Source organism: Gamsiella multidivaricata, assembly GCF_025024155.1.
Source record: "Gamsiella multidivaricata strain RSA 2152 chromosome Unknown BC939scaffold_24, whole genome shotgun sequence".
NCBI lineage: Eukaryota > Fungi > Mortierellomycota > Mortierellomycetes > Mortierellales > Mortierellaceae > Gamsiella > Gamsiella multidivaricata.
Genome location: NW_026251732.1, coordinates 22,877 through 45,402, shown reverse-complemented (window position 1 = coordinate 45,402; position 22,526 = coordinate 22,877). Strand labels below are relative to the sequence as shown.

The 22,526-nt window shown below is 49.8% G+C and overlaps 7 protein-coding genes across 7 annotated transcripts; 1 reads left to right on the top strand and 6 right to left on the bottom strand.

Annotated features, from left to right (window-relative positions):
* Nucleotides 1–2,214: 2,214 nt before the first annotated feature.
* Nucleotides 2,215–8,472, bottom strand: BC939DRAFT_121471 (uncharacterized protein). The gene is made up of 5 exons (XM_051549996.1): nucleotides 6,748–8,472; nucleotides 6,584–6,646; nucleotides 6,071–6,443; nucleotides 4,372–5,968; nucleotides 2,215–4,275 (listed from the first exon to the last, which is right to left on the bottom strand). The coding sequence occupies exons 1-5, from the start codon at nucleotides 8,215–8,217 to the stop codon at nucleotides 2,586–2,588; spliced, it is 5,193 nt and encodes a 1,730-aa protein (XP_051413341.1). The 5' UTR covers nucleotides 8,218–8,472; the 3' UTR covers nucleotides 2,215–2,585.
* A 141-nt stretch (nucleotides 8,473–8,613) lies between these two features.
* On the top strand, nucleotides 8,614–10,046 carry BC939DRAFT_447873 (uncharacterized protein). Its single transcript, XM_051555160.1, has 6 exons — nucleotides 8,614–8,806; nucleotides 8,908–9,024; nucleotides 9,126–9,221; nucleotides 9,333–9,453; nucleotides 9,595–9,728; nucleotides 9,816–10,046. The coding sequence occupies exons 1-6, from the start codon at nucleotides 8,768–8,770 to the stop codon at nucleotides 9,900–9,902; spliced, it is 594 nt and encodes a 197-aa protein (XP_051413340.1). The 5' UTR covers nucleotides 8,614–8,767; the 3' UTR covers nucleotides 9,903–10,046.
* Nucleotides 10,047–10,048: 2 nt separating this feature from the next.
* BC939DRAFT_409781 (uncharacterized protein) lies at nucleotides 10,049–11,278 on the bottom strand. The gene is made up of 2 exons (XM_051552910.1): nucleotides 11,165–11,278; nucleotides 10,049–11,082 (listed from the first exon to the last, which is right to left on the bottom strand). Exons 1-2 carry the CDS (start codon nucleotides 11,258–11,260, stop codon nucleotides 10,201–10,203), a joined length of 978 nt encoding a protein of 325 aa, XP_051413339.1. The 5' UTR covers nucleotides 11,261–11,278; the 3' UTR covers nucleotides 10,049–10,200.
* Nucleotides 11,279–13,377: 2,099 nt separating this feature from the next.
* On the bottom strand, nucleotides 13,378–15,680 carry BC939DRAFT_447869 (uncharacterized protein). The gene has a single exon (XM_051555159.1). It carries the CDS (start codon nucleotides 15,636–15,638, stop codon nucleotides 13,425–13,427), a length of 2,214 nt encoding a protein of 737 aa, XP_051413338.1. The 5' UTR covers nucleotides 15,639–15,680; the 3' UTR covers nucleotides 13,378–13,424.
* Nucleotides 15,681–15,707: 27 nt separating this feature from the next.
* Nucleotides 15,708–17,458, bottom strand: BC939DRAFT_447866 (uncharacterized protein). The gene is made up of 3 exons (XM_051555158.1): nucleotides 16,482–17,458; nucleotides 16,321–16,399; nucleotides 15,708–16,227 (listed from the first exon to the last, which is right to left on the bottom strand). Exons 1-3 carry the CDS (start codon nucleotides 17,231–17,233, stop codon nucleotides 15,823–15,825), a joined length of 1,236 nt encoding a protein of 411 aa, XP_051413337.1. The 5' UTR covers nucleotides 17,234–17,458; the 3' UTR covers nucleotides 15,708–15,822.
* Nucleotides 17,459–17,547: 89 nt separating this feature from the next.
* Nucleotides 17,548–18,623, bottom strand: BC939DRAFT_395864 (mitochondrial matrix Mmp37; the record flags this gene model as incomplete). Its single annotated transcript, XM_051552249.1, has 3 exons — nucleotides 17,548–18,147; nucleotides 18,244–18,336; nucleotides 18,447–18,623. The coding sequence occupies 3 exons, from the start codon at nucleotides 18,621–18,623 to the stop codon at nucleotides 17,548–17,550; spliced, it is 870 nt and encodes a 289-aa protein (XP_051413336.1).
* A 1,420-nt stretch (nucleotides 18,624–20,043) lies between these two features.
* BC939DRAFT_447862 (uncharacterized protein) lies at nucleotides 20,044–21,891 on the bottom strand. Its single transcript, XM_051555157.1, has 2 exons — nucleotides 21,155–21,891; nucleotides 20,044–20,367 (listed from the first exon to the last, which is right to left on the bottom strand). The coding sequence occupies exons 1-2, from the start codon at nucleotides 21,706–21,708 to the stop codon at nucleotides 20,319–20,321; spliced, it is 603 nt and encodes a 200-aa protein (XP_051413335.1). The 5' UTR covers nucleotides 21,709–21,891; the 3' UTR covers nucleotides 20,044–20,318.
* Between the last annotated feature and the right edge of the window lie 635 nt (nucleotides 21,892–22,526).

Sequence of the window (22,526 nt, the reverse complement as noted above, 5' to 3'; positions counted from 1 at the left end):
AGTTTCCGTATCTGCAATGTAACAATAATAATGAGCAAAAAGAAAAAAAAAACCCCCTTCGTCTCGGCGAAACTACAGCCCCTCCGCATCGTGTCAAAGACGCGGTTGCACTACTTGTTGTAAGCATGTTTTATTCATAACCAAACAAGTTTATTGAATGGCCGTACGCATGACAATGGGCTTCTCAAAAAGTCCTGTGCATGCTCAAACAGGGGCATTCAGAATGGTCGCGTTCTGCTCCAGAGCAATGGTCCTCTGCCAATGATCGCAACCCTCTTAATCGGGAATCTCATAGAGAGGTCCAAGGTATTGTTCGTAAGTGTAAGGATCTTCAACAGCCCAAGGTCCTTCCAGTACTCCTTGGCCAAGAGCTGATCTGCTTTCTCACTCTCAGGTTACCTTTTCATAACTCGAACGACTTTTAAAAAAAATAGAAAAAACGGTGGCAAAGGCCAGGATATCCGTCCGAAAGAACCTTCCTTATAAGGATCCATCCTCAACGTCCTAAGCGCTTTTTCATGTTCCTTGCATGAACATCGGGTACAGTGTCGCATCCAATTCGGGAGAGTATCCCACGCTGTGGGCTTTGAGGGTGTTCGCCAACTCCATCTCACAGGCCTCTCTATCTTACTGGATTCAGGAAGAGTTTTGGGATTGGGACAGCCCTACGGCAGCACGTCCGCCGCCAAGCAGAAATCGCCTGCCAGACATGTCATCATGGGTGACTGAAAAGCCAACCATCCTTGATCCGCCTCCCGAAAACATTGCTACGAAGATACCAAGGGGCTGCAGAGCGGATGCGATCAGCAGTAACATCCTTTGGACGAACGCTTGGTGCTTGTTAAGAGAAATGTTATTGCTGTGTCGTAGACAGATCAAGTTTTACGAAAAGAACAGCTGGGTTACTAATAATAAGTTGGTAAGCTAGTATGCATGAGGCTATGGCTATCGTCGCTTCAATCCCGTTTTAGACAACCTAGTGGCATTTCTTATACTCGATGCCATTCAAGGTAATGGTCCGCAGCTGTTCAAAGTCCTCTGCAAGCTCGAAAATCGTCTGGAGGAATGTCGTATTCTGCGTCAGCGCACTCCCCTGCACCTTCCACCCACAAAAAGGCTCCTGTGCCATCATCCCCATTGTCACACCTTGTGGAAGCGGTCGCGGGAATCTACAGATCGGGATCTCGTACAATGATAGGGTTTCGATTGAGAGCGAAAGATGTTGCAACGATCCCGGATTTTTCCAGTTCTCCTTGACCAGCAACGGACTTATCTCCCCTTTCCTAGACCGATCCACGTACTCGAGTGACTTCAGTTGTTCACGGGACCCTAGTATGTTGACCATAAACGATAGATTGGTCGCCGAATCGTAATCTCTGAAGATCCTCAAGCTCTTGAGCGTCTTGCCATGTTTTTTGATCGAGGTTATGATGGTGGAACTCACTCGGCGCAGTGTCACGTCCAGTTCCATGATCCCTGCGGTGTAGCCTTTGAGGGCATCTGCAAGCGGTTTCTCACTGTTACGATGCACACACGTAATCCATTTGACGAGGCACGGGAATCCCTCGGATCGGAAGAAGTTGACTAGACTTTGCAAGGACTCATCACTTTCAATGTTGATGTAAACGGTTTCGAGATTGGGAAAGACCCCCAGCAGTTTACCAAACGCTGACCGGGGGTCCTTATAGATCCGCAACAACCTGAGCAACGGGAAAACCAATTGTCCCCCCTGACATGCACCCCGAAGCAGCGCGGCCTCTATATACAACGACTCAAGAGTATCCATGATTGGTTGTAAAAATCCATTGGGAAGCGTAAAAGACGAAGCAGGAATGTTTATCATCGCTTGAAGCTCTAGTAATTTCAGGCGCTTGAGGTTGCTGAGTACTCCATCGTTCAGTATCGCGGCCTGGTTCAATTTCCATGTGAGTTCGAGCAAGTTTGGGTTCGATTTGACAAGTTGTGCCGCAACGCCGTCACGAGACGCCCATATTGCAGCTTGATGGGATCAAAGTCTCTTCGATAACTGTGGTAGTACAGGACCCTAGCATGGCGTGCATATTCTTGCAGAAGACTCAATGGGACACGACTCATATATATATCATGGATAGTGTGCCAGAAGATTGGTAAGAGTGTCCGTCGAAAGTGGCGCGAGACTGACAAGCACGGCAGCAGATTCTTGCATTGGTAGACCTTTCGTCCTTGGTCTTTAACCCAGAGGGGTACATATTGCCCGACCAAGCTCAAAATCTCCGGAATCTCGAGTGGGTTTGTTGCCATGAGAGGGAGCGACATGCTGGGGGTAAGTGCGATTGCGAAGGAGGAGATGCTTGAGTTGATGAGGAGGGGGAGGGGAAGAGAGATCTACGAAGAGTGTGAGTATTCACACCTTGATATTCCTTAAAGGGTATTTGCCATCAGAATAGAGTATTTGCCGCCAGAATAGGGTTTCGCGCTTGCATCCTTGCAATCAAATCCATGTGAACCACTATACTTTTTACTCTTCAAATCTCAAGCCACAGGGCACCATCGGTAAAGCTGAGGATCCACGGCAGAGGCAGCCAGATGGGTTTATTGGGTGATGATTAAAACATGCGCACGTTGCGATACATCTTACTTGGATCCACTAGAGGCCCCATTCCGCTCATCAGTCGGATACGTTCCCGCTCGCGATCGCGCTCCTTGTCCGCCTTGCTCTTGGAACCCTTCTTGCTGCTGCTGCCTGCCGAGCTTGTGGCCGATGTTGATCCAAACTCTGTAGCATGATTACCGTCATCATCAGCACCACCATTTTCTGCACTTCGCTCACCGCGGACTACGCTGCAGATCGTACTAGTATCAGAGGCCGTCGTTACATCGCTGCTTGCGTAGTCTGACAAATGTGATACGTTGCGGGCATAAAGCGTTGGTGGGAACAAACCGCTAGTAGCCGCTCTAGTGGCAGCTGAGGAGCTGTTCATAGTTGACGATGATTCTGTGCTCTTGCGCTGCTGAAAAGGGCGGGAACCCAAGTCAAAGAGGCCAGGGGTGTTGGCGCCGAGATGCGACTGAAGGGCCTTCATTCCTGCTACTGCGGTGCCGTCGCCGTTCGTTCCTCGATCAGTCTGAGCACGTCCCAGTCCCGTGGGCGCCTGTTTGCCCTTCGACTTTTGCTTGGAGCTCTTGCCTTTGCCTGTTGACTGCTGCGGGGGCGATTCATTCAATGGTCCAGCAGCAGAGCGCATCCTTGCGTAGATTGAGTCATCCGCTTCCTCGCTATCACGTTGCTGGCGGCTGTACCGTCCGATCATCTCGCTAGATTCGATCCCGCCATCATCGGTATCGTAATGGTCGCTCGTCCTCATCCTGATATCCGATCCTGTCGTGGTGACAAATGAAACATTCTGCGGCTGCAAGGTAACATTCATCATTCGCATACCCCCACCGCCACCACCGCCACCACCGCCATCACCTTGATCGTCCTTATAACCACCCTGATGTCCACCCTGATGTCCACCATTATGACCACCCTGGTGTCCATCATTATGGCCGCCCTGTCCGCCAATCTGTCGCATATCGATCGCACGCGCCATTTCGAGCTGTCCTTGCAGTTCCAGGATGCGATCCTCCAGCTGCTGGTTTCGCACAGCCTCCCTGGACCACCGATTATGCGCTTCCTGCAGTTCTTTATCCCACCGCTCCTTCTCTCGGACCATAAATTCCTGCATGGCTGATGCTCGTCGCTGCTGTTCAAATCCCTGCTGAGTACTGTTTGATCGAGTGAACGCCAAGGGCCAATTTAATTCCACTGTACTGCTGTGATGGCGGAGAGAGCGGGAAGGCTTGCGCCTAATGGTCCTCTCTCGTTCAACCTGCTCACTGCCAATGCCATACACTGCTCGAGGATCGGCACCCTCTCCATCATCATGCTCTCGCCCTTCGTCGAGCTCTTCCTCGTCCGAATGATACTCAGCAATCGAGCTATAGAGTACGTCTCCTGGTTCGCGTCCATCATTGATAGCCATCTGAATACGCATGTCGTCCAGTACTTGTGATTGCTGTGAGACTTTGTTCCTGAGGTTTCGGGCCTCTTCCTTCTCTGCCCTAAGAAGCAGCTCCAGGTTCTGCCACCGGCTGACAACAGTCTCCATTTGGCGCTGCATCTCCACCATCTTGGTCTGCTCGGATTCCCAGAGAACCAGCTGTCGAGTCATCACCTCGATCCGCTTCTCGTACTCCTCCATACGCTTGAGCTTTGGAGACAAGTCTTCGATTGCATTCTTGAGGTCAAAGGTTCTATGAGCAAAACAAATAAGACGAATTGAAATGTAAGCAAGTACTCTCGTACACGGCCAATAACGAGCAATGCCGAGAATTAAAATAAACACATACCCCTTGCGTTCCTCAACCAGCAGACGTTCATGAATTTCCTGGGCCTGGCGCGTATCCTTGATATCCTGCTTCAGTCGCTCAACCTCAAATTGCAGCTGCTTGCGTTCGTCTCTGAAGTTCTGCATCTTGTTCTTCAGCTCCGTGTCCCAGTGCGTCTGTTTGTTTTTCCTCTTCTCCAGCTCGCTCTTCTCCTTCTCTAACAGCAGTCGTGTCTCCTGAAGCTGTGCCTTGAGCGACCGACAAGTATTATAAAGGCTCTGTCGCTCGGCTTCGACGCTTGCATCAAGCACATGAGCCCGGTGAACCTTGAAAATCTGTTGGATGTGTTGCTGCTTCAAGAACAATTCAAAGTTCAGTTCGTTTTTCGCCATGAGCAGCTCCCGCTCCAGATTTAGGATCGTTTTTCGATAGTCTTGGTTCTGGATAACAAGGGTCGCCATGGACGTTGGGCGGAGCAGCGAATCTTGTCCTGGGTCGGCTCGTGCAGTCAGTGCTGGGGACTTTTCTGCGGGCATATCGTCATAATCAGTTGCAGCGGTAGCGGTAGCGGTTGCTGTCGCCACTGCGGTCAATGCTGCTGCGCCCTCAGTATTGCTGAGCAATGATGGCCGACGCTCCCTTATCCTCGAATCTTGTTCTAGATGCTTGATGCCTTGGATCTCCATCTGGAATCCTTCGTGGTCCAGTCCCCGTAACGTCGCAAAGTTCCTCAAGATCTGGCTCATCTTCACCTCCTTAGACCTTGTTCGTGTCCTTGGCAAAGGCTGGACTCCGCTACCAGGACCAACATACGCCCGTTGGAAGCCACCTGCTGGCATAGAATGAGTTGCTCGCCCCTGTTGGTCTTTTACAGCGTACGGACCAAAAAAGTCTTCCTGTGCAAGGATCTCATTTGGTGTTCCTTCAGATTCTTGCGACGCCAGCGACTCCACCGAGGTCAGAGCCTGCGATTGTAGGGAATGATCCTGTGCCTTCACATCAGGGACTGGACTGGGCTTGACTGATTTCTCATTACTTGCAGTAGCAAAAACGGCTGTGTGTGCTCCGCCTCCATCTTCCTTCTGCACCATCTCGTTGTCATCGTCGTCTTCACCGCTATCCTGATGATATGTTCCCTTGCGATCCTCTTCGATCGACCGCAAAACAGGTCCTGTACCGAATTGTCCTCCCGCACTCCAGACATCCAGCCCGACGCACATGGCGACAATCTCCATTGGCTCCAATTTCTGCCACCTCGCTTTGCTCGCGATTTCTTGTTCGGACGTAAGCGTCAACAAATCCGGGTGAAGAGAATGTCGCTTGAGGAGCGCTTGCACCCTTGATTTCAACAGATCCTCATCGATATGGAATGCTTTGTCGTTCGCATCCTTGGGGTACATGGCTCCAGTCTCAGTGTCGCTTTCTGCAGAGTCGCCTTCTCCGACCTGCGACCCCGAGCTCTGTCGGGGTGATCCTATGGGTGAATGAGCTTGCTTCATGTATACACGAGGGCCGTGCAAGAATTTGAGAAGGTTGCAGGGGAAAAGTCCGTAGAGGAATGAGAAAATAGCGGTCGGATCTGGTGCGCCCTCTGTCGATCCACCAGCCAAAGCAGGACCTAATACGAGTTGCGGTTATTTTAGAATTTTAAGGGAAAAGGTGTTTAATATACCGCTGCCTGACCACACCTGCATAGTGCACTTGTAAACTATATCCATACCATATCGGCGCCAGCGAATGCCGTGATTATACAATGAAATATCCTCAAATTCGACGTGTGCCATCATGAACGCCGACCCCTCGCCTTTGTCGCTGCTTGCGTCGTTGATATTGTTGCCGGTAGCATCAGCCTTAGGGCCTTCATCGTCAAACTCGTCAAAGGACTGTATCGTCTGGCCGGTCAGATTTGCCCCGTTTTGGTTCCTCTGGTTCATCACCGCCATCAGCTGCTGGCGAGATCGGGGCCAACAAAGGATTCTACTCAGAATCAGAAACAGATCTGGGAGTCTTTCGTTCAGGGCCGCAGGGATCCTTGGCATTAGCATAATCAACGTCATCAGGCCGAGGGACACGATCAGAGGCGATGTGTCGTACTATTGACGATTCAAAGAGTGCATGGTTAGCTGCGAGTATGACAAGTGTACGTAGCAGTGATACACCAAACCAAACCAAACCAAGCCAAGTCAAGCCAAGCCAAGCCAAGCCAAGCCAAGCCAAGCCAAAAAAAAAATACCTTCAAAGAGAACAATAGAGAGTCGAACAATGGCGTAGCCAAGATCTGGTGCAAATGAACGCGCTATTGGACCGTCATGTGGAGTATGGATACGGTGAGAAATCATACACTGGTTCTTGGTCATGTTCATTGAGCGTCCTCCATTGCAAAAACAACCGCCTTACCTGCCGCCTGATGAATTGGCAGAGCAACCCCAGGATCTCTGGTCGATAGAGTGCGCCCACAAAGTACGTGTAGAGGCAGCTGAAAAAGTCTTTGACGCGTCCTACATTACCGCCGTACGTGAAGAGAATGACCTCTAGATTCTTGACCAAGAAGTCCTTCTTTCGCCGGATGATTGCCCTCGCTTTTGCAAGAAGTTGCTGCTGACGCTCCAGATCCGTTGTAGTGTATTCCACCGAGGGTGAGGAGGAAGGGGTGAACACTGATCCTGTCGGTAATGTGCCATGTCCTGCACGGCTTGCGTTCGCTCGCAACGAGAATCCACTTATGCCCTCAGCCTGCAGCTCCTTTTCGATATAATCTTCATCCGAAAGTCGATGGTTTAGTCTGTGCGCTGCTCTGATGTATTTTCGAAGGACAAATTGTGAGACAGGCATTGCCGCCTTTGCCAGAGATGTCCCTAGTTGACCTTCTTCGTCTCCAGCGACCAGTAGCGATCCAGTTCCAGAACCATGGCTGTCTAGTATGTTGTCCCGAATCATGCATTCCGTCACAAGGTCTCTACACGACTTCATTGCATCCTTTTCCAATTTGATCTCTCCTTGCAGGCACGGTTGTATCAATCGATCCCACCAATCCGTGATGACGAGGCGTGGTGTCAAGAAGGGCAACAGATGCGTGAGGTAGACAATCATCCGAGTCGCAACGTCTGCAATCGGTGCATCGCTCACGTTGTGTTGCGTGAACATCGTAATCAGATGTGCTGAGAATCTTTGAGCAGCCAAGGGAGAGCTGACGGGTATGTTTGCGACGTTGAATGCTGCTGTCGATGTCGAGTGCGCTGTCTGTGAGGACTGCGAGCTGTTATTAGGTCCGGTATTGGGTGTCGTTACCGTTAGTGCTGGTGTGGCTGGATGCGTGACACCTTGACCTCCTCCGATAACAGGTGAGCCAGTCGTTGAGGCATTTTGAGATGCAGGCGCAGACGAGGATGGTGAACCAACACTTGACGCGGTCTGGCTGAGACGGTGGAAGGCAAACGGGAGATTGTTGGAGTGCTGCAGGATAGCATTGTTCGTCAATGACTGATACCAGAGCTCATTCGCGTATCGCTGACCAGCAGCGACCGGGGCTGTAGAGGATCCAGCTACTGGATTAGGGGAGTCCACGTTGGATAAAGTTCCTGGTGTAACTCCTCCTGCGGCAGCATTGCCGAGTACCTGCGCTGCTGAGGAGGGAGTATGTCCGCCAGCATTAAATGAGGTTGTAGGAGTCGAGGCATGGCTATGGCCACCGGAGTGTCCTGTGCTTGCGGTACTGGCGCTGTTGCTCTTAATAAAGCGGTCGAGGTATTGTTGAAGAGTCTCGCGCGACGATTCCTGTTCCCTTGGTTTGTCCTTGGAAAGATACGCGGTGAAGTCTGCGGTGATGGTCTTATAGAGGTCCTTGACCGTCGGTGCCGAACTCGACATGATGACTCTTGGCTACACTCAGGTTCTGCCTGCCTTTTAGTGGCGGATAAGGGTCGATAAACGGTTGGCGGCCGTTAGGGGATGGCGATGCGTGCTTGGTGATTATGCAACTTGAAAGAATGAATACGGAGTGAAAGATGCAATGAAGGAATGGCGAAGTAAATGGAGATGAAGATGAATTAGAGAAGGAGGAAGGAGGAATGGTGGAATGGTGGAGGTGCAGGAAAAGGAATGAATGAAAGGAGCAAGGTTTTATGGAGCTGTCAAGCTCGTCTCTGTGCACGTCTGCATCCTTCTAACGCGGCTTAGGCCCTCAAGGTGACTTGCCCGTGCACTCTTCGAGCAGTCCTCTTCTGGTCACCATTGAGGGCGAAGATGGCAAAAAAATAATAGAAAATGCCTTGTTACACCTCTTGTCTATCGACAACTCATTGGAAGGACCACCTCGACCGAAACCACCCATTCCTTTCTGCGGTCGATCGGCACTCATTCCATCTAAACCCTCCAGCGCTATCATTTCATCCAACTCTGCTCTGAACTCATTGCCGCCATGAGTCACTATCAGCCTGTCACTTTCCCGGTGGAACTGGTATCGGATATATTGCGCCATCGTATTCGCATTGCACTAGAAGGAGCTGTCCTCAACGGAACTACTCAGCTTGTCTAACTGTCTTGTATATCCTGGACTAGACCGTCGAGCGGCTATTGCTCAAGGACGCACTGCGGGCCATATTGCACACTATCCTCTTTCACCGCGTCTTTGCCAACATCAAACCAAAGGACATGGATATTCTCGATCTGACCATCGTAAGAAGGACATCCAGCATGGATCCGTTCACTGCGTTTGGACTTTAAGCAAGCAAGAGAGCAATGTGGTCTGACCTGAAATCTGTTACTACGCTCTCTAGCCTATCATTGACGACGACGAAGTCGACAGGCTGGTCGAGGAAAAGATTGCAGCCTTCATCAAAGCTGCGGACGTCAATCCGCATAGCAAAGGACAGGTATGGATCATATGAGCAAAAAGAAAAAAAAATCTGTCAAGCACAACTGCTGTTCAGAAATTCACTCCGAACACACAATCTCTTTTCTGTCATATAATGGTCTACTCATAGATCGGAGTTATGTTCTACGAAAAGCGGACAAAGCGAGCATGGTTTAGTTCTACATCGTCAGAAGTCTGCTGGGAGCAATGGGCGATTACCATCAACATTGTCACCAACACCAACGAGAAAGGTAGCTCTCAGGACATTTTCTTCAAAGTGCCCTCAAGAAGTGAGGGGGCGCAGGAAATACCACCCCTGGATCCTACAACAAGGATCGATATCACTCTGACCACTCAATGACCCGACGTTTGTTTTATGAAACTATCAATAGACAAGCAACGATCGATCAAGAACATGGAAAAGGCACTGTCGTCCTTGTTTCTTAACATTCTGCGGACAGTCAATGAGCGCAAGGACCATATACCGCCCATCACCACCAGTGACGGAAATCCGTTCCCATATCAGGTAATGCACTGCTTCGCCATTGATGCGACGGGTAACAATCTGGGTTGAATCTCGGACTAACCTCAGTTGTTCTTCTGTGTCGCTTAGATCGTGATACCTTCAGCTGCAGACACGTGGGGATCCATGTTCAAGCGCATGCTCGACACATCTGCATCGTCTTCGCCCAGCAATTAATCGACTAGGACTTTTGGAATCACCAAACACCCACGAAGCACTGTAATCGATAGATCCAACAATGCTTTTGCTCTTACTCTGTACAACTCTTATTCTGTACAATTCTTAATATTCCTCCGCTGTGGAATGGAGAACCCTGCTTATTTGTTTTATTGTCATGTAAAATATGTATAAACCATCCTAGACTCACCATGCTACACTTCAATAAACTACAATGTGAAGCAAAAGTACAGAGAGATGTTCAATAATATGAATAAATAATGAAGGCTAGGAGGAAGAAGAGCAGGATGATAGATCTTTACATGCCAGCAATAATCTCACATCGGCTATAGCTGTCCGTCGGGATAGCATCCCACTCATCGTCATTGACAGCCTTAGGGCTATCCTCAACAGCCTCCTTGCTCTCGCTGCGTCCATGCTTCATGTGCTCCATCAACTTGGAGCTAAACGTCATATCCCCTAAAGCTGTCTGCTCTTGCTCAGTCGCGTCCTCGGCATCACCCCTCTTCATCGAGAATACGCGCTCTTGTTTATGATCCTCCTCCTCGTTATCGTCGTCATCACCATCGTCGTCCCAGCTCCCATCTTCTGCCTCCATGGCGGTGTGTCCGTCCTTATGCTCGTAATCGCTGTGGTGAACAGGAATATTCCTGAACGAGTCATCGTCCTTATTCGGATCCTGTGCCATTTTTGCTTCCACATGCGACGCCGTTACTGGATCCGAGACCCTCGACACCGTAAAGCGGCCATGTACGAATTTAGGAAGCGTTGTCGTCGGCGCCGAATACTCACTATCCACATTATCTTCTTCCTCACTGTTGGCTATATTTTCAGTTCCGAGCGATTTAAAGATCTCAGCATGGGATCCCTGGTCCAGCGATCTTGGCGAGAACGGCCTTGTGTTATCCTGCTCCTCCATAAAATCCTCATCTTTAGACTCCAGACCACGGCTGCCCATCATGGACCGGTGAAGACCGGGGATGGTAGGTCGAGGTGTTGAGGTAGTGTGTTTGAGCGAGAGGGCATCCTTGTTGATCGAATGCTTAAGCATAGGGATATGGTCCTTGCACACAAGGGCCTTGAGCGGACGGTGGGTCAAGGGGTCAATGATGGAGTCATCCAGGGCTGCCATCTGGAAGGACCTGAGCGTCAGCGAAGCATTGCAGTTTGGCGCCATACACTAGAAGGAGAAAAAAAAAATAGTATATCGTTAGGATATCCAATTGAGTACATGAGCGTTAACGTCTTAACCGCATGTTTACCTTAAAGCACCTACGATGGTACCATCGACCTTCAGCATCCATCTTCTCGTTGACATACACTGTCTTCTTGCAGTTAGCGCATGGTTTGGAGGACATTTCTTTTCTTTCTTTCTTTCTTTCACAAAAGTGTATAGTGGTACCGGAGGGTGAGGGGGGCAGTAGGAGTTCTAAAGGGTTCTCTTCAGGGAGATTCGGTCTTCCTTTAATACCTAAAGGTCCACCGGTACCAGTCTCACCCGGCCTTCTCGCGTTTCACTCGCGTCTTGCCTAAATCTCACTTTTTATTCCTTCTCATCCTGATGGTTTTTTTTTTTTTTTTGAAGGTAGCGCGCGACGCGTCAAAAGTCGAGCAACAACCTAGACTTTTTTTTAAAAAAATGCGAGAGAGAACACAGGCAGAAACCACCTCCTTTTTTTTATTTTATTTCTGGCGACCAACAGACAAATGTCTCCAAAGGATTTATTATTTTTTCACAGAATCAATACCGTGGGTTGGTCCAGGGGATTCACACAACGCTCTGCTCTTACTTACGAGACGAAATACTTTGATAGGTAACCCGGCTCTGGTACATTATAACGCAAACCCAAGGAGGGGGAAAACAGGAGAATCGGGTCGAAAGTACTGTGTGAAACGCGTGTTTATAATACCCAACCCGGTCCCGTTTAGCTTCATTGGCATATAGGCGCATCAGTTTCTCTATATATCGCAGGAAGAGGAGATCAAGTAGTGCGATAGTATCCAGCCATAGACGGAGTGGAACTTGAGGACGTGGAAAAGAAAAGATAGAATGACGGCAAAAAGAATGGGAGAGAGAATCAGGCCCATTTCTTTTTTCCCTTCTTCAAACCTCTATTAACCATCGCCTCTGCACCGCAACGATGCGCAACACTGCGCTTCCCTCTACACCAATCCGTAATCTCTCCTTCCTCTCTCTCTCTCTCTCTCTCTCTCTCTCTCTCTCTCTCTCTCTCTCTCTCTCTCTCTCTCTCTCTCTCTCTCTCTCTCTCCCCATAAAGTCGCGCGCGCCGTAGATAGATACTACGCGTTCAAACAAAAAAGCGGGCGGACCTAAAGTTGAAAGTCCTGGATCGAGCTCACGTTGAGCATTTTTGAAAATAAAAGAACGGCTTGATAAATCGAATCCATCGTCGGCTTCGTTTTATTGTCATCAGAGACTCGCTTTCTCCTCTCAACCCGATGACTACTTGGCCTATCTATCTATCTAACTAAAGAAAAAAAAATGGATAGATGGACAGATGATTGGGAGTGGGAAGGCCTGTTTATCGGATGAGTGTCAGAGTATTGAGAATGCCAATCTGTTATTAATCCGATCATATAACTCTAAGAGAGAGAGAAAGACGTTCAATGGAGAGCTGTTCAAGCTATAGCCTACCTCAATTGCCTAAAAGCCGTCCCTCAGCTACCCGCCCTTCATATGTGCTCGATTCGTCGCCCTCATGAATCCTTCAAGTGCAGCACTGTATTCTTCCACGAGGCTTCGGTTCGCCTCCAGCAGCTTCAATGTGTTCTCAGCCTGGACACGGTCGCCATACGCTAACGCCTCGCGGCACCTGCTTTCCAACGATCTGTTGACGTCTTCGAGCTCCTTTATGATACTGACATATCGACATGCAACGTCCTCACTGGTGCACTTGATCATGATCCAGAGTCAGAAAGTCGGGAATATCTCAAGGAAATGGTAGAGAAAAGGTACAGTGCTGTACTCCAGTACTGGTCAGCCGAAAGAAGTGTGGATGTGAGTGTGGATGTGAGTGTGGATGATGAGCGAGTGAAGAGAGTAAAGGCGAAAAAAAAAGAGTGGGAAAAGGCAATAGATGATAAATCGGTAAAAAGAAAGAAAAACCGGCATCGTTGCTTTGAACGCCAGCGGCTCATCAACAGCCTTTTTTTTTTCTTCTTCTTCTTCTTTTGCTCTCGACTCGATATGGAGAATGTATGCGCAACGCATCGATTTGACCACTGGATAGGAGCAATGGACATGGAGAAGCGAGACGCGTTCAGGCCAGTAGCATGAAATGACAACTGCGGTACACTGGGGCCACGGTAAGCAAAAGGCTTCCTATGAACATCGTCGATCACCGCTGGAGTTCAAAGAAGATACCACTACACCAGCATTCCGGAAGAAGGACAATGCAGGTCCTCATCCATCGTTCTTCACGCTTGTACAAAAATAAAATATATTTGTACATACTACAAAAGAAAAATGGTGCTTAGTAATTTGACTCGAGTGTCTACGTATTATCCACCTGTTACCAGCCCGATCGCGCCAGGGAACCTCTCCGGCCACTCCTGCGCCAAACAGATCTCAAACGCGAGCCACCCAACAACCCGATCCTCATCCGGCTTCCTATCTTCATCATCCCCACCTCCCAAAGTCGTGCCGCCCTGCGCCAAATCCCCACTCTTGTCAACAATCTTCCGTAGCTCTGGCCAGTGCTGCTTCAGCCATCGAGCCTCCTGTCTCGTCATCTTTTCCTCCCATCCTGTAACAACCAGTTCCCTCATCCGACCGAGTCCCTGTAGCTTATCGAGCCCTGCATCAAGCGTCCATGGGATCCCACGTGGGTACTCGACCAGGAAATGAAAAGACGTATTACCGCCGCCTGTCAGGTCCAGGAACTCGAGCTGCGTCAGTCGAGAAAGTTGGTCATAAACCGCGTTCTGAATATCCTCCAGCCGCATCAACGTCTCCGAGACTGGTTCTACGATCTCTCCAGCCTCATCGCTCCCGACTCCTGTTCCGACTGCTCCTGTCTGCCCGCTCGCTTCTTGTAAAGCAGCAGCAATTTGTGGGAATGCAAATCTCGACCCTAAAATCCCCTGAAGCGGAAAACTCAACGGCCCCTCGCTCCGTCCTTTCTTCATACTCTGCTCCCATATTCCAGAATCCGGTCTCGCCAGGCAGATGAGTAGCTGCAACCTCCTCAGCTTAACACATGTCCACGATAAAGGCGACAGTGCCAGATCCTCCCCCCAAAGAACGCCCTGCGGGCCAATGAACTCGATCAACTCGGTGCAATGACACAACAACAGCTGAATTTCCGTGCTCTTGATCCACGTGCTCATGGAAAGGTTTAGGTACGTTAGGACCCGACATTGGTCGCGGTCGATCAGGCCGGTGACGAAATCCGAATCCATGGTATAGGAGACCAAAGAGAGGGAGGACAGAGTCTTTCGAGAAGAGTCCAGGAGGTTGTTCACAAAGACCGACGAGAGGACGTTTGTCTGATTGTGTTGGTAGGTCTCAAGATACGGACAGTTCCAATACACGCCAAATTCAGGAGCTGAGGGCACGGATGGAGTACTCATAGTCGGGTCGGTTTGCTGGTGATTGGAGCTTGTCCCGACAGCGTTGTTGAATCCAGTAGGGAATTGGCAGTCGGAGAGACAGAGTCGTTTAAGCGCCGGACCGTGGATACAAAGCTGCAGCATCGGGAAGTGTGGCTCCTCTAATTTTAAGGATTCAATACCTTGCAGGTCAAGGATAGCCTGTTGTTGCCGCGGTATCACTTGCAGATCCGAGTCCGTTGGTGATGTTGCCAAAGGTAGTGAGAATAGTGCGGCAAATTGGCTCATCAAAAATGGTGCAAGCTCGTTCGCGGTGCTCGTTGACACATCGGTCCAGTTGGGTGCTGCCCTCAAAGCTAGCGTCTTTAGATCCAGCCGTCGCAATCTCGTGCAGTTATTGATAATGGTGTTCAGCTCCGAGACAGAAGCCTTCAAGTGCTCCAGCTGTAGTTCCACAAATTGATGTTGCCTGGTCAAAAGGTATCGGCCGATCTGATCCATGTGAGTCTCCGAAGAGCCGATCCAGCGAAACGTCTGTAGCTTGGGGTGGAAATGCAGCATGGCGAGGATCCGGTTGCTGGTCCTCACTATATAGGACTCTTGTTGCCTGTCGTATCGAACAACTGCGCTGGTCTTGAACATCGACTGCTGGTGCTGGTGCTGATCATCCCCTGCGAGATTTCCATCCTCGCCAACTTCGTACCATGCGTCCTCCTGCCTTGTCCAGCAGCACAAAGGTAGGAGTTTCGGGCTTAGTCTCACTGTGAGATGCAGCAGATTGGGACAGTGCAGTGCAGGATCCAGATTGTAATCGGATGACCGTAAAGAGGTCTTAACCTTGTTACTCTGACTGGCCCCAATGCTGCTCCCATAGGTCTTGGTGCGCTTGTTGTCTCGATGGGCCACGGTCGGCTCCTCAATGAACAGCGATTGCGTGTAGGGTCCGTAGGCACGCCATTGAAGCGGTAGAATGATGGGACCCATAGTGCGCCTTGTGAGGACGAGGTTGAGATAGAGGATCCGCCGAAAGTCTGCCCTCCAGCTCTTATTGACCATCATACATGAGATGATATCGCCATTGTGTCCCACGAGGAAAAGCCCGATCAGTGAGCGGATCTCGGGCAGGTTGAGGGCGTCATGGGCCTTGGTCCTGCTTGTTTCCATAAAAAATCAGTTTGCGTGCAGGTCGTTTGGTGGTGGGAAAAGAGAGCAGGAGTGCCTTTTTTTTTTTTTATTTTATTCCGAAAATCCGCAGCTTGCGGTGAAATCTTAAATTCTGGACCTTATTTCTGCACCAGAGGACGACTTTTATTTTATTTTTTTGCATGGGCTACAGCGATGATGGCCTCTATCCAATCCAGTCGTTCAGGATGTGGACCAGATCCACACACGCATCAAAGGTCTGCAGTACCTCCTCCAGGAACCCCTCGCTCACCACCTCCTTGTCCGTGAAGGTCCTGCCGATCGCAAAGCACTTTCGCTTCAGGTATTCGATCATCGGATGATTCTTGTCGAACCCTGCAGGCCCTGTCTTGAGCTGTGATGACCCAGGCCGAAGAGCATCCAGTCCAGTCTTCCCGCCCGTGATCTTCTTGATGGCATCTGTACTCAGGATCTCCTCAAATCGCTCCGAGTGGTTGACGATGCCTTGGCGGATCCGAACCAGCACCGGGCCTGAGGGATCCCATTTTCCACATCCTGCAAACGTTTCGCCTTCTGAAGAAACGCCAAAGAAATAACCTGCAGCGATAGACTAGCGTGGACAGTGAAAATAGAGTCATGTAATGTCAGAGTAGGCTACGGGCCGTGTCAACAATCGGGAATATACGACAAAGCACCAACGCACCTTTTTACCGCCTTTTGAAAAGAAGCAGGAGAACGAACGCTTATAGGGACTCTTGTCATTCGAAAACCTGATGTCGCGACTATGTCAATATCATCCAATTGTCAGAAAGAGACTCGCAGAATTCAGAGCAATAACAAGCCAAAGTATGCCGGTAGTCTTACTAGATTCGCATCATAGAATCCTTAGGCTCTACGTTGAGAATATCAGGATCCGCCTCCAGTAGCCCTTCCTTGACCATGCGAATGAAATCCAAAAAATCTGCCTTGGCTTGTTGACATCGCTCCAGGTTCTGATCCATGTATTCGCGGTCATTGTTGAGCTTCAGGTCCCTAATGAACTCGAGCGTCTCGGGCTGGATAGCATCTGCAGCAGGCTTCTTTGGCCGGGGGATGACAACGGGCGAGACCTTGAACTTTTTGTAACCGGCTGGTTGCAGATCGGGATTGCTGGAAGACCTCGACGGCTTGGCTGCGGAGGTCTTCTTCGTTGCCGTTGATTTTGATTTTTTGGACGAAGGAGCTGCTTTGGTTGTCTGGCGCGTGCGACTCTTACCGTAGCTGGAGTCCTCAAAATCATCTGCGTCGCTGTCCTCATCGTTCTCCTCGTCTTCATCCTTGTAATCCTCTTGATCATTGTCTTCCTCTGCTTCGCTTGCCTCTCTCTCTTCTTCTTCTTCTTCTTCATCCTCGTCATATTCCTCGCGCTTCACACGCTTACGGGCGCCGGCTTTTGAGGCCGCCTGCCTCTTGGATCCTTTGCCGGTTGCTGTAGCTTTCTTTGTCGTTTCTGTTTTAGGTTTGGTGGCAGAGACGGTCTTCGCGGCGCCTTTGGTTGTCGATGCCGACGTTGTTGATGTCCGCGAGGATGCCCTGGTGAGCCGACCGGTTGCTGCTGTGGTGCTTGAAGGTGCCATTGCTGATCAGAGAATAGGATGGTAAATTGAGTGAAAGAGATGGACCTGTTGCTCCATCCTCTGCTACGCTCACAGCACAGCCCAGTCGACCAATTCGTGTCTCTGCGTGTGTGCGCTTTGCAGAGCAGTGACTGGCCCTCAATGGCTCCTCCCGTGGATGGCATCATTCTGACAACAGTACTCACTAGCTTTTTGCGAGCATACCGTAGTGCGGATATTCATAGCATTGCCCTTGGACAATTTATTACTGTCTATTTGGTTGTTAAAAAATACATGCGGCTGCGGCTGTTGCTCATGCTCTGTATTTGTCTATACTACTTGTCACGGCTCCACCATTTGCCTAGCTTCTCCATGCCATACTTTGTAGTCTTGACAACACCTGCTGTAGCAATACCCTTGATCGACTGGCTCAAAGCTGGAATTTGAACAATTGAATGGACCGTCTTGTTCAGATACTTCTCAAGATCAGGCGCTGTCGCCACCGACTGGATCTCTTCTCCCTCCTCCTTGACAATCTCCACGCCGGCCTTGGACAAGGCTGAGTGGTATCGGTACAGGACCCCTTGCTTCAGCCTTGGTGGCAGTTTCTGGAATGTCCGCGATCGGACCAACGGACTGTCGTCCTGCTCCAAAAAGCCCTCGCGCAGCGTAGTGACATTGTTGAGGTTGGCGAGTAGAGGGTCGTAGAGACGATGGAACTGTGCAAGCTGGGCCTGGACAATGTTTTGGACCTTGTGCGGATTCTCGCCAATGCTCATCCTAAAATCACCCATATACGAAAATCCCGCAATCTTGGTGAACAATTCCTCTGAGGTGAACGACTTTGGTAGCGAGAGCAAAGCGACACGAGTAGCATTGAACAGATTGACTTGGTTTGAGAGTTTTGTCCGTGGATCGTCAATCAAGATCTTCACCTAAAAGAAGTTTCAAAAATATAATAAAAATGGATGCACTGTTAATAAAGACATTTAGCTATGGTTGTATGGAAGCTGCACAGCGTTGAGACCTACAGGCTTGTGGAGGCGCCCAGAGAGATACATCGTCTCCCAGTTTAGCAGATCATTGCACAGGGTATCGATGGACACGACTCCGTATTTGATCGTCTATGATTTGGAACAAAAACAAAAAAAAAGGCATAGGTCATCAGCAATGAAATCCAATGCATTGTATCTATAGTATCATGTGGTGTCTTTTCCAGAGCGTTATGCCTTACCATGCCATTTACTTCAACATATGGGTTAAAATAAACTCCTGCACCAAATCGCTCCTGAGTCATGGCCACGGCCTTGCTGCCGAGCTTGCCCATGAAGGAATAATGATGCGGGTTTGCCTGCAAGTTGAGCGAGTGCCAATGCTGTGGATGCGAGACAGCGAAAATAAAGTCGACCATGGGCTTTTTCTATCCGTTTGAATAACAATGCAAATGAGAATATCAGCACCGTTGTTCAAGCAATGCCTCAGGACTAGTAGAACCCCTCCCGCAAAGTTCGGTATGTTTGCACCATAAAAAAAAAAAAGGCGGAAAGGTTGAGCCATTTTTTTTCCGGCAAAAAAAGGAAATTTGGTTTGTGTGGGGGACTGGAAGCGACTGAAGATTGGGCTCACAATTGTCCAACGGAATGGAAATGCAACGCAAGTGTGCATGGCAAACTGTCTGATCCAGCCTGCGCCTGTCTCTTTAACAGCGATCCCCAATAACACCAATCTAGCAACACCCTGCTTACCTTGCCGTCGTAGCCCTTTTGAGCAAAGACTCCGGATCCGTATGCGAAGGCATATCTGATCGGGGCCTTGTGATGGATCGTATCGACTACGGCCTTGAGTTGCTGCCACATCTCATTGTCGATGTCGATGTGCTGATTGTCTCCGAACTTTGGGGGCAGTCTCGACATATCTGGGGGCACCTCAAAGTCCCTGATGAAGTTGGGTCGACGTTGTCTGACAGGCGACGTTCCCGAAAAGGATCCCTTGGTTACTCCATGACTGATGTTTGTCCCAGCGTTGTTCTTGTCGATGTTGGCGCTGGGGTTGCGGCTTTGGTTGTTAGTATGGATGTGATGCTGGGGCTCATTGCTGGTATCGACTACAGCAGCAGCAGCAGAATTGCCGTTAAGAGCACCGTCGCTGCTGTGAAACTGGCGCCTCTGATTTGCGAAGGGAGATGAAGACGAGTGCGGTCCTGCTGATGATGACCGAGCAAGGTTAGTGGTTGTGGAATAAAGGGCGATTGGCGCCAGTGTCCTCCGATGACGGGTATGATCAGGATGTGAGGGTGCGGAAATGTCCTTGGGGATCCATGCGACCGCACACCGAAGACTATGGTGCTGGCAGCGTGCGAAGACAGTTGGCTAAGTATGGGTTGAAAACAGAAGACGGGTGTTGGGGTCAGTGAGGGCGAGATTGGAGGAGGTGTCCATCCGAGGCATAGGTGGGTGTCCATACTGTTGACAGGAAGGGGATCAGCATGGGGGCAGTTGGCTTGCAGGACGAGGATGAGTAAGATGAAGAGGAAAGGGAGTGGAGATGGGAATGTCTCTGGGGAGGGGGAGAGGGAGGACCCCGGCAGGGAGAGGAGATTCGGATCCCTGCACCAAAATGACACAACCTCGACCGCAGACTGATCTCGCTGGAGCCTCTTCCCTCTCCCCCTCCCCTTTTGGATGGGAGTCGATCCATTGGATCAGTGGAATGCATTATCTCAGTTTTACGTGCCGCACCGGTGCTTGTATTTTGTATTTTCACGTACATGGATGGAATACCACTAATGCGTCTCTATTTTCTATTTTCTATCTTCTATCTTCTATCTCGCACACACGCAGGACTGCTCTGCTCCCGTTCCCGCCGCTTACTTTCTCGAAATAGTCTAGGGTCTATCTACCATTATTCCCAACACCCTGTCGTCTCTTTTGTTTGCCTCATACCGCCCCACGACTCCACGGCACTGTTGGTCAGGATAGCAAAAAGAATCTCTAGCCACAGTAGTTGCAGGGTCCAGCAGCAGCAGCAGCAGCGTGCGCACGGACTTGTCCATGGCTTCGGACCTCGGCTCACTGACGCATTGCCATCTTACTGTTCACTCCCTGCACTATGGACACATCCCAGGAGACCCCTCAGGATTTTGTCCCGAGAGAGAGGTAAGACTGAGGGGGTCGGGATTGAGGGATCAAACAAAACGTTACGTTGGCTTTGGATGCTGGAGGAAAGTTCTTAAAAAAGTCGCTTAGACCCTTCTCACACGCAGCATCCAGAGTGCTGGAGAGTCCTAACAACGTAGTCTCTAGACACGCTGCATCTTGAGCGTAGACTCAGGTACACATGCACCACTACTACCGCCTCCATTGCTCTTCTGCTTCTTGTGTCTGAGCTCGCACTTGGATATCTCGGACTGCATTTTCCTCATCAACCATACGATTTGCGGAAGCTGCTTATGATAATTTCGTCTTCTGCATCTTCGTCGCATTTATTCGCAAAAACTACGGTGAAGTCCTTCCATTATTTTTAACGTCCTACACATCCAGTATCATCCTCTTATTGCTTGGTGATGAAGTCATCTTTCTGGCGTAACTATCACGGACCGGCAATTCGTCTCGCATTCGAGAAAAAAGCCAGACAAGCTTCTGGAAGATGACTTGGACGCTACCTCGCCACTCAAGACGGTAGTTCGCCTCCTCCGGAATCTGGGCCATCCCATATGATACCTCTTCCTCGTCATCCAATGTGCATTCCAGAAAAAACCACTTCTGTGTATCCGTGACAATCCCATATGACCTCAACTTGCATGGTGGCCCTTCCTCTCCTTCCATTTCATATTTTTCCCTCTTACGCTTCTTTGCTGTCAAGGTTGCTTCCAGTTGTACGATGTTCTGAACCATGCCTTGACGGAGATCTTCCTTCTTCACTTCTGTGACACCGAGTGAATAGTCCATAGTCTTTCGCGAATGCACCGAAAAGTCCACTGGTCCATTCCCTCGACGACCAAGAAACAAGTCTTCCTCAAACAATCTTGTGGCCGCGACTAGGAACGACGCCATGATTATCGATTTCGTTGCATCATTTGCACCTGTTAACTGCAGCGCATGGGTCCTAAAGTCCACCTCCTTGATAAGTTGATCCAGGGCTTCTTTGTGTAGGTCGGAATCCAATATGGCGGCTTCTATCTCGGCGAATTGTGGAATCACGGAGAGAGAGGGATCGGTGCTCTCGGGGAGATTATATTCAGCGCAAACGTCATTGAAGGTCCATGCAGAAAAGTTCCTTGAGGGACTCTCCAGCGAAATCGTCAACTTGCCTCTAAAATTTGACTTGGAGACCTTGAGTATGTTGCGTAAATGATCGTCATCACACACGCCCAAATCTTTTTCAAGATCCTTTGGAATGCTTTTGCGTAAAGTAAAGAGCATTACAGAGTCGTAAAGGTCAAGAATTGTTATAAAAAACACGAATAAATAAGTGACGATTGCAACACAATCATACATTCAACGCATCACCGATGACCAACGGCTTCAACAAACCCTTGGCGTCTACCATGGCGAGAGAGGAGCCAGACGCATTAATGCAAAACAGGGTGGAAACCCTGCAGCACCTGTTGGCCTTGGCGCCCGACTTTGACCCTAGAGTTGTGTAAAACTTGCCGTCTAGCTCCTGCAGGTAAAAGCCGATCTCGTCGCAATTGAATATGTTGTCCGGAGTGTATTGGGCGCAAAGCTGACGGACGTCGGTAAGTTTCGGTTCAATCGCCTCCAGGTCGACCGACCCTGCTTCTCCATGAAGCTGGCAATAGGTTATCCCATGGCGTTTCTTGAAGCCATTAAACTACGAGGCTGAAAATGGCGGTGGCGCCTCAGACACGGTATCGCTCGAACCGTCCTGAAGATCGACTAGACCCGTACATGCTTTCTTGATCATCTTGCCGTTGACAGGGACGTTCTGCTTCCGCTGGTCTTGCAGCCACCGGTAGAGGACCTCCTCAATCATTAAGTTCTTGTAATCGACAATGTAATGAGCGCCCGTGGGGTACGTCCTGGCTGCAGCACGTAATTTGTCTTCTCGCTCGAGCATGCGTCCAAGGCTACCTTCCAGAAGATTGACTCCTACCATGCGCCCAAAAGATCTGTGAGAAAGCTTGATCGGGAGGTCCTCCTTCCGATCATCGAGATAATGAAGTATGTCCAGTAATTCGACTTGCTGCTCCAGGGTGTGCGAGGCCCTGGCCATTGGGATTTTGAACTGTTCGGCGATAGGAAGCACAAGGATTGAATACATATCCTTGCGCCTGGCACTATCTAAAAGGTAG

What these genes read in the sequence shown, in the direction of transcription:
- BC939DRAFT_121471 (XM_051549996.1), bottom strand. Translation starts at nt 8,217, where the DNA reads ATGTCGAGTTCGGCACCGACGGTCAAGGACCTCTATAAGACCATCACC. An exon ending in GCCAATTCATCAGGCGGCAG is followed by an intron (nt 6,647 to 6,747) that starts GTAAGGCGGTTG and finishes ACGGTCCAATAG; the next exon opens with CGCGTTCATTTGCACCAGAT. An exon ending in CTCTATTGTTCTCTTTGAAG is followed by an intron (nt 6,444 to 6,583) that starts GTATTTTTTTTT and finishes AATCGTCAATAG; the next exon opens with TACGACACATCGCCTCTGAT.
- BC939DRAFT_447873 (XM_051555160.1), top strand. Translation starts at nt 8,768, where the DNA reads ATGAGTCACTATCAGCCTGTCACTTTCCCGGTGGAACTG. An exon ending in ATATTCTCGATCTGACCATC is followed by an intron (nt 9,025 to 9,125) that starts GTAAGAAGGACA and finishes TACGCTCTCTAG; the next exon opens with CCTATCATTGACGACGACGA. An exon ending in CACCAACACCAACGAGAAAG is followed by an intron (nt 9,454 to 9,594) that starts GTAGCTCTCAGG and finishes AACTATCAATAG; the next exon opens with ACAAGCAACGATCGATCAAG.
- BC939DRAFT_409781 (XM_051552910.1), bottom strand. Translation starts at nt 11,260, where the DNA reads ATGTCCTCCAAACCATGCGCTAACTGCAAGAAGACAGTGTATGTCAAC. An exon ending in ACCATCGTAGGTGCTTTAAG is followed by an intron (nt 11,083 to 11,164) that starts GTAAACATGCGG and finishes TTCTCCTTCTAG; the next exon opens with TGTATGGCGCCAAACTGCAA.
- BC939DRAFT_447869 (XM_051555159.1), bottom strand. Translation starts at nt 15,638, where the DNA reads ATGGAAACAAGCAGGACCAAGGCCCATGACGCCCTCAACCTGCCCGAG.
- BC939DRAFT_447866 (XM_051555158.1), bottom strand. Translation starts at nt 17,233, where the DNA reads ATGGCACCTTCAAGCACCACAGCAGCAACCGGTCGGCTCACCAGGGCA. An exon ending in GATTCTATGATGCGAATCTA is followed by an intron (nt 16,400 to 16,481) that starts GTAAGACTACCG and finishes ATATTGACATAG; the next exon opens with TCGCGACATCAGGTTTTCGA. An exon ending in TTTCAAAAGGCGGTAAAAAG is followed by an intron (nt 16,228 to 16,320) that starts GTGCGTTGGTGC and finishes TGTCCACGCTAG; the next exon opens with TCTATCGCTGCAGGTTATTT.
- BC939DRAFT_447862 (XM_051555157.1), bottom strand. Translation starts at nt 21,708, where the DNA reads ATGTATGATTGTGTTGCAATCGTCACTTATTTATTCGTGTTTTTTATA. An exon ending in CATTCGCGAAAGACTATGGA is followed by an intron (nt 20,368 to 21,154) that starts CTATTCACTCGG and finishes CCTCAGTCTTAC; the next exon opens with CTCTCTCTCGGGACAAAATC.